Source organism: Typha angustifolia, chromosome 8 (assembly GCF_048772165.1).
Source record: "Typha angustifolia cultivar Huaian chromosome 8, ASM4877216v1, whole genome shotgun sequence".
In the NCBI taxonomy this organism is placed as follows: Eukaryota; Viridiplantae; Streptophyta; class Magnoliopsida; order Poales; family Typhaceae; genus Typha; species Typha angustifolia.
Window position 1 is genome coordinate 7,860,514 of NC_133246.1, and position 9,545 is coordinate 7,870,058.

Sequence of the window (9,545 nt, forward strand, 5' to 3'; positions counted from 1 at the left end):
GCACGATTACCCGGAGCACATCCATGGGAAGCTACTAGAGTTGTTGCACCCTAAATTTGCTAGTTTGGGCGCAAGCCATGGGTCCCTGGAGTTCGCCAGGAGTAGCTGTACTAGGAAGTCCAATATGGGCAACAGAAGGCACCCACCATCGTCGGAGTTGTCACCTATCAGACCACTGCACCCTTTGGAAGCCTCTGACGAGATGGTCAGGCTTGTAACATCAGGATGTCCCGAGGTGTCGCTCACATAGCCTCTCATGGATGGTGCATTAAATGCACCTGCCCTTTCCGGGACATGTGTCGAGCCTCCAAAAGCTCATTCTGAGAAATCTCCTATAGGGAACACCAGCAAAGAAGCAAAATCTTGTAATCGGATGACACGCGAAAGCAAACTGACAGCCATTCTCTAATCTCGGTTCCTGTTCTTCTAGTTGAAACCATATCCCGTCAAGATGCTCGAGCAGCCAACCCGATGGTTAGTCAAATCCTATCAACGGTTGGGATCAATATTGTCATCTCTCTAAAGGAGAAAAACTAATAGGGCAGAAGCCCAAGAGAGAGAGAAAAGTGTGGGGCCTACCTCCCCTCCCGATGCATGCAACGGAAACCAACACATAGTTCTCAAAGTGGCTGGAAAAGAGGAGAGCGGCTCTGCTCCGCCCCTGTTGACTCTGGGGAAACGAAAAACTACCACCTCGCTTACACCTCAAGCCAAATGCTCTCTCCCTAACATCTCATCCACACAAGTACCTAAAGCAGGCGACTATGACCTTCGAGTGGCGCAGCCAGAGCCCCCACTCGGACAACAATGAAACTCCTAGCTTGGAATTGCTAGGGATGCAGAGGTTCCCCGACAATTCAAAATTTAAAGAACTTCCTCCACAGCACCAAAGTGGACATAGCCTTTCTCTCCGAAACCGAATGTGGCAAAGAGAAAGCCACCTCAATCATATCATCACGATGGAGATCTTGGAAGCCAACCCAAGCTTCATCTTACCCCGTATCAATAGGCCAACTCCGATCTGGAGTTGGATCATAGGTGGTATATATGGGGGCCCCTACCACGTCAGGAATAGCTTTATCTGGTCGAGAATAAACTACTATGCCAATAGCACCCACCTTCCCCTCTGCTGCGTTGGAGACTTCAATTGCGTTGCCTCATTAGAGTAGGAGGGAGGCCACGATGGGCGGCATGCCAGAATGCATGACTTCGCCAACTAGATAAACAAAGCAGGTCTGGTGGATCTTGGATTCGCAAGGCCAGCTTTCACATGGTCCAACAGGAGAACGCCATGTGAAATGGTTTGGGAGGGGCTTGATCGGGCCCTCACCTGCCCACATTGGTGCTCAAGAAATCCTGACGCCCGAGTCCTTCACTTACCGGCTATATCCTCATACCACAACCCACTACTGATTGACATTGCACCAGCAACTAGAAAAGGCAAAACAAGCTTCAGATTTGAGAACTGGTGGCTTAAGGTGGATTCTTTCTCTTTTTGTACGAGAGCTTGGAGACAAAACTACAAACCAACTAACTCACTCTCGCAATCTAACCATGCTCACAAAATAGATCAAGAACTAGGCTAGAATCAATGCTAAAAGCATACAAGATAACATAAGAAAGGTGGAGCGGGATATCCTCAGCATCCAGAAGAGCAACTACATTGGCAAAGAGTGGGCCCATGAGCAACTTCTTCTAAACATCCACAAGAACCTCCTCCTAAAGGAGGAGATTTACTGGCATCAGAGGTCTCGCATCAATTGGATGACCTGGGGAGATCGTAACACTACTTTCTTCCAAGCTTGGGCCACCTCTCGCAGAAGGCGCAACAGGATCAATGCTCTCCGCTTGCATGCAGATACCTGGACGAAGAATGATCAGAAAATTAGAGAGGATTTTGTGGTGCACTTCAAACAGATCTACAGCTCCTCTAATCCACCACCCATGAGAAATCAACACCAGCGTATCGAGAGCCTAATACCTAAAATACCTCAAGATGCTATCTTTAACACTTTGTGATATCTCAACCATGGAAGAGCTTCAAGCAGCCTTGATGAGCCTTCGCCCAGACAAAGCGTCGGGGTCGAACAGCCCTAGGAGAGGCAATCTACTCAGAGGTCACCCGCTTCTTCACAACAGGCGAAATGGATAAGGAAACAAACCACACCAACATCATTCTAATACCTAAGAAGGACAATCTAGAGTTGGTTGGAGACTACCGCCGTATCAGCTTGTGTAACACCACATACAAGATCATCTCCAACCTGCTTGCACTTCAGTTAAAGCCTCTATTCCAAGGCATCATATCTATGGCTCAGAAAGCTTTCGTTCCCAATAGCCAAATCATGGGCAACCAGGTCTTGGCGTAGGAAATTCTCCGCGATCTCAAATATTCCAAAAGCTAAAAAGGCTCCTTCATGCTTAAAGTGGACCTCTCCAAAGCCTTTGATAGGTTAGAGTGGAGCTTCATTAGAAACTACCTCGAAGGATATGGCTTCCTGGCCAAGTTTGTGGAACTCATCAGCGCCTATATCACATTTGTCACCTTCTATGTGCATGTTAATGGCGGTGCTGACGACTTCTTCACTCCTACCTGCGGTCTATGGCAAGGATGCCCGCTCTCTCCATACTTATTCATATTAAAATCCAATATCCTCTCTGTCTTGCTGGATGAAGCAATAGCCCAGAAGAAGATTAGCAAGATTAGAGCAACCAGTGCAACTCCCCTTACCCACCTTATGTTTAAGGCAGTCATGGATCTATATTGCAAAAGCTTTGGTCAAGATCTCAACTTCGATAAATGACTATTTAGTTTGTGAAGACACCGACCAGGGAAGGCGCAATAAAGTGATAGCGGCTCTCAGAGTCAGACCGCTCCAGGAAGGAGAAAAAATATCTTAGGAACCCTCTCTCCTTCCTAGGTCCAAAACAAAAGCTCATGCTTTTGTAGTTGAGAAACTCCACCAAAAGCTAACGGGATAGCAAGCAAACTTACTATCGCATGCCGACCGCTTGGTGCTCATAAAATCTGTCTTGAGTTCGATCCCCATATACTTAATGGCACTATTCATATACCCAAAGGAACTAATTACCAAACTAGACAACCAAATAAGAGATTTCTAGTGGGGATTCAACAACAAGCGCAAGCATATCTACTTGAAGTTGGAAAGCACTTTGCAAGCCAAAGGGAGTGGGTGGTTTGGCTAGATTTGGTGAACAAAGCTCTAATCATAAAGCTAGCTTGGAGGCTGCCCACCAAATGTGGCTTGAGCGGTCACTAATATCTATATTAGCCCGACAAGAATTATCGAACCTGATAGACTCGTCTGGATGCATACCTCGTCAGGAGCTTTCACTCTGAAGACTATTTTTAACACCCTCGCGAAAGGAGACTGGACAAGCTCATCCTTAGGGGAGGCTAGACGTAAGCTATGAAAAACAGTATGGGGGATGCAAGGGGATCCTGCCAAGAATCTAGACCTTCCTTTGGAGATGCCTGAGCAGAGCACTTTTGGTCAGAGAGGAGGTGGCGAGGCGAATCCCTTACATAGAGGCTTGCTGCCCAATCTGTCATGCAACTCCCGAGGGTGTAGACCATCTTCTACTTAGGTGTGAATTCACTCGAGCAGTTTGGTTTGCTAGTGAGCTAGGTCCCCATGCTGCCAATGTGCCAGATCAAGTGGACAAGTGGATCAATTCTATGGCTACCAAGCTGCCAAGAGGTTTGCTTGCATATGCCTTCAGGATAATGTGGAAGATTTGGAAAGCTCAGAATGAGTTGGTCCATAGAGGGTAAGAGTGTTCACTCAACTCAGTGCTTGAGAAGGGAAGGAGAAGTGGTGTGTGCACCGACCACCAGCAGCCTAAAATGGACCTAACTCCTGCTTACCATGAGGAGCATGAGCAGCCTAAGGATGGGAATCTACTATCTTGGTTGATGCCTCCTGGAAGGGCAACTGCGCAAGGGTTATTGGCATCATTATTATCAAGTATCCAAACCAGTTCCTTGAGGCCGGAAGTATCTACCTCGAGTTCTGCCCGAATAGCCTAATGGGTGAATCTCAAGACCTACTGGAAGGGCTAAGGAGGGCGGTCGAGTCACTTCGGAGAGAGAATGGTTGGGTTTTTAGTGATGTGCTCAAAGTGGTCAAAGCAATTAACGGGTGGGAGGATCAAGTGGATTGGTCCATTAGTCCCCTACTACTTGAATGCAAAAAGTGGATTTCTGTTTGCCCTAATGTTAGGGTTTGTTTCATGAGCTGAACTAACAATGAGTTGGCTTATAGGTTAGCCAGTCTAGCTACTCAAAATTGTAACTCTATAGTATGGATTGATCCATCTGACATGTCTGGATGTAACAAGTTTTTTGAATGTAAACTAAAAGTCTATAGACATGTCTCAAAGAAAAAAAAACTATGGAATCTCAACAAACTACAATTAATCAAGTTTGTTAACTTGACAGAAATACTTCTTCAATAAACAACAATTGATCATTGTGTGTCTAGAAAGTGTCCCTTTTCAATGCACTGCAGCTTAATATCTGAAAGTAATCCAGAAATTGAAGTATTCTTGAAATGGAAAAAATCTTTTTTCTTTTTTTTTTTTCAAATTTTCCACAAAACCAAATACAGAAGAATTTTTCCATCCATGAAAAATCATTAAACTTAATTCTCAAGGAGATCAACAGCTTCACAGAGAGAATACAGCCTGACGGAACAAGACCTTTCCTATCTAAAGCTTCGCAACTTTGTAGGTTGCCTTTTGTTACTAGCAATATGAAAACCTCGACTTCAATAGGCATCCTGAGATTTCTAAATAACTTTTGCGAACCCAAAGATCGCCACCATATGGCTAAGAATGCTCAAAGATGAATACACAGCTTCAAGATAGCCGAGATGGCATCTACCTTAACTTTCACTTATTGTTTTAAAATGAGAAATCATCAAATCCTTCTGAAATCTGAAATGACTATGTCTGAAAATAGAATTCCCGGGGTATTGCAAAACACATTCATTTAGATGTAAAGTGTACATTGGAAATAATAAGAAACAACATTGCAGGATTGAGTTGATTGAGAGTTCTTTCAAAGGAAGTTGCTTTAAACAAATTAATCTCTGGATATAAATTTATATATGTCAAAATTGTAACTATAAGAATTCCTATTTTTCCTTACAGTAAATGTGATGATTGTTTTCTTTGATGTAAAATCTAGATTGGGATTAGCTGCTTTAGTCTTTATAAAAGCCTATTGTACACCTATCTGCAAACATCAAAGCATCTATAACAAGAATGACAGAAATGAAGAGAAAAACAACCATTGCATGAGTTTGCATTCAAAGAAAGTCATGCAAATTTGAAGCAGACCAACTCATAAGTAGATCTGATTCAAGAAAGACATATATTTTTTTCCCTAAAATTAAAGAAAATAGAGTCTCGATCAGAAACAACCTAAAAAATGACATTAAGCCTCATTAACTGTTACTTAAAAGCAAAACAAGCTCCAATTAATCCGTCGATTTCCCTGTCCTTTTTCTATGGATAGAATGCAGCATCTCCCCTTGTGAAACATTGCTAATTATTAAATCTAATTGACAGCCTTCTTTCAATAGGAAAGACAGCTTGGAAGATCAAATCATGATAACAGAGAAAGTAGAAAAAGAAGACCAAGAACAACAAAAGCATAGCAAGAATAACAAACTCTAGTATTTTCAGGAAGCTGACATTATTCTCGAATTTATACGGCGGCACACCTGGGCAAACTTATGGGACAGTTCAATCAATGATATGTTCTTCTTTGTGTTGATCTCTTTACAATACCCTTACCACAAATAAGGAACTATCCAAGTGGGGAAAGGCCGCCAAGATTTTGTACCTGGTGTGTAACATTCCAATTGCTGTACGTTGCCATCTTCCATGCTGAATACACCTACATCTGGCGTTTTAACATGATCTTTTAAGTATACATCATAATCATCACTAAAGTAGATGCAGTTCCCTTTGCAACCTTCTAAACCGGCGGCCGGCAGCGATATTGAAGAACCTCTCTCCACGAACAAAATCTTGTCTCCCAAGCTCTCCATTCGGGACCATCTGGATTCTCTGACATCCAGCTCTAGCATAAATACCTCAAATTGATGCGTCCTTCGATGGCACAAATCTCCATTTATGTATTTCCTAACAACTAGCATCAACTCCTCTCCTGAATCTACCAAGTAGACAGTATTGTCATGATAGGCAAAAGGAGGTGATGATACTAAAACTCTTTCCTTTATTGGAGAAGAGAAATCAATAGTACTTAGAATTCCTCCACAAGTGATGGCAAAGAGCTGACCCTTGTAGAACTCTGCATCAGCAAACGTCCAATACCTTCCTGCATGAATCCAAGATTCACATCCCGGCCGCCACAACGCTAAGCCTGCTTTCGGGAATACAATGGACACAAATTGGCCTACTGAACTCTCGTCCCGGCAGAGCTTCGCCTTGCGGATGAAGTAGCTCCAAAATCCGGCCGACGTGCTCTGTTTTCTATGCTCGAAACTATCGCTGTATCGTTGGATGTCGGCCGGGCTAACGGTGTCGAAGAGGTTTGGAATCGCGGTCGCCGGCGGGAGATGGACTTTAGACCTCGTGAAGGGGTTCAGCAACGATAAAGCCGTCGAGGGCCCTTGGAGGATTAGCCAGCCATGGGAGGATCCAAGAAAATGATGGTGGTCGGGGAATTTGAGATTGTAGATCTTGTTCTCAGTGATGCTATATAGGTTATGCACGGTGTCGCTGTTTTCGGGAAAAATGAGGAAAGGAAGTTGAGGAGGGAGATGGCGAGGCCGGGGAGAGACCGCGAAATGCCATGATGTGCAAACTGCGCGAAATCGGATGTAATCGGCATGGATGACTATGCGGCCTGCGACGAGATGTAATAGATCTTCTGGGAGGAGAGACCAATCCATCGATAGAATCGCAGAGGAATTAAGATGGGAAATAGAGTGTTTTTCTTTATATCATCGAATTCTCCTTCCAGGATACGATTGCTGCTAGGTATTTCTCTTGTCGTTAGTAGCTCCGAATTGGCGGTGCCTTCCGAAGAAAGAATCCGGGATTTCCAGAGTCGTTGCAACGGAGGCTCAGGTCAGATAGAAATAGAGAATAAGAATAACACTATTTTTCTTCATATATAATATATCACTTTTAACTCTTCGATCTGATTTGTTAGCCAATTACCAGAATACGAGCTGCAAAATATCATAGTTCGTAGGAATTTTCTGTACTGGAAGCAGAGAATGCGGTCCACTAATATGAATTTTCTGTAGATAAGTCCCACACCATTTTGGTATTTTGGGCATATCATATTCGCCCCAAATAACTACTGCACTTGCACTTGGGTGATGATGATATAGGATTCTTCTCTAGAAAGGTCTGTAAGCACACGTATTTATTGAGAAGCCATTTGTAGAAGTAAATTAGTTGTATTTTATTTTTCTCTTAGAGTATCTTGAACCAGCTCCAACCGAGCTCCAAAACTCTAAATTTAAAACTTAGTGGAACTCCAACTAGACTCAAAATGAGGCTCCAAATTTGGACCCAGCTACAATGGAGCTCTAAATTTAGAGCCCCATCTAAAAATTTGGAGCCCAGCTCCAATATTATTTAACTTTTAGAAATACTAATTTTGTCCTACAAAAACTTAATCCGAAAATTTAAATTTCATCTATATCCTTTATTAAATAATCTAATTAATTAAACTAAATATATAATTAGTTTTGTTAATCAATTTTAATAAAAATAGTACTATTAGAATGCTCTCATCGAGATCTTTAAAATGAGTCTAATATTAAATTATTATAGTTATTTTAATTATTTTATTTTTATTTTGTGTAATATAATTTTGATGTTTTTAATTAAAAAATAATAATTTAAAATTATTTCTGAAACTATTGAATATTAGTCTTATTATAAAGATATTGATGAGAGTTTTCTAACCATATATTTTTATTAAAAAATAATAATATTAAGAGGGCTTATTAAGTAATTTAAAATATATAATATATATATATATTATATTAATTAAATAATAAATATAGAGCTCGGTGGACTGAAACTCAGGTAGAATAGATTCTAGAGGGAATTTTCTTTTTATCTATTTCTGGTTTATACCTCTACTTTTATTATATATAATTCGAGTACCATATTTTACTAAATATTTCCTGAAAATGCTGTATTACTAATGTCTGTTTGATTAAACATATGTGATATTTGTTTGCAAATATTAGGTAATACACTCATTTGACATTTGACAATGTTACGATTTTGTATTTATGATACAGATAGGACCTTACCAACTTGTCTTGAATTAGACCATTTTTTGTTTTCAAAGAATAAAGATTCAAACACTAGGAAGAGTCGTTCGAATGCAACATTCGATGCATAGTGTTCACATATATAGTGACACTGTTTTGGCCGTTTGAATAGCTTTGCAAAGTTATTCAAACACCTGATGGTTGGGATATTTCGTATTAGGGTTTATTTATTATTTTTGGATATATGACTAGCCTTTAAATATGTGGATTAGCAATCATTTTAGTATTATTGAACATTTGACATATATTTTGCATCTAGTCTTGAGCCAAACACCCTCCTCTCTCTCTCTCTCTATAATCACTTTGAGATTCAACCCATGGCTGAGGTTACAACTCCGCCCTTCTCCTTTCTCGTTCCAGCGACCAATTTCACTTGGAAGCCCCCTTCTCCCTCCTCAATTTATTCAAGGTATTAACCCATCTATTATAGCCACCTTCCACTTTCATAACCCTAACCTTACCCACATCATCGATTGCCATCATCATGTCCATCCACCACCCTGGACCTTTGGTCAGTATTTTTACAATATCTTTTAATCTACTAATCTGATCGATAGGATTCTGGTGCATTGAATTTATGACTTTCGGAAGAACAACATATTTGAATCTCAAATCATTTCACCGGTTAGGTTGAACCATATCGCTTTCAAAGATTCCGTGTTAATTTCCGTCTAGAGCTACAATTCAGATCGTAATCATCTTCTTGCAATTGTATCATACATGTCCAATTTAAAGCATTTTAAATGTAGCATGAACTCAAATCAAAGATATTTAAAGTAAAATTCAGAGAAATTTTATTTTAACACCCAACATTGTCATCTACTTCTGATTTTCACCTTGCATTTTTAATATTTATAATTTGAGCCATACTTTTTATCAAATATTTGAACAATTTGTTTAAAACACAAGGATATTTTCTACAAATATTTGATAAAATATATTGCTCAATTTATAAATATTGAAACAAACTTATTCAAAGGAAACTTATTAGATATACGAGGTAAAATAGAGGAATGCTTTGATTTAACACCTTGTAGTTTGCATCTTACATCTTTTTTTAATGTTGACAATTTGAATCCTACATTTTATCAAATATTTAAATAAAACATCAGTAAAATTTGAATCCTACATTTTATCAAATATTTAAATAAAACATCAGTAAAATTTGAATCCTACATTTTATCAAATATT

General features: G+C 40.2%; 1 protein-coding gene across 1 annotated transcript; it reads right to left on the reverse strand.

The window, feature by feature from the left end:
• Nucleotides 1-5,358: 5,358 nt before the first annotated feature.
• On the reverse strand, nt 5,359-7,149 carry LOC140765147 (F-box protein SKIP23-like). The gene has a single exon (XM_073104088.1). It carries the CDS (start codon nt 6,945-6,947, stop codon nt 5,820-5,822), a length of 1,128 nt encoding a protein of 375 aa, XP_072960189.1. The 5' UTR covers nt 6,948-7,149; the 3' UTR covers nt 5,359-5,819.
• Nucleotides 7,150-9,545: the final 2,396 nt, after the last annotated feature.

Bases quoted from the DNA above. Each gene is read 5' to 3' on its own strand.
- LOC140765147 (XM_073104088.1), bottom strand. From the start codon at position 6,947: ATGGATTGGTCTCTCCTCCCAGAAGATCTATTACATCTCGTCGCAGGC.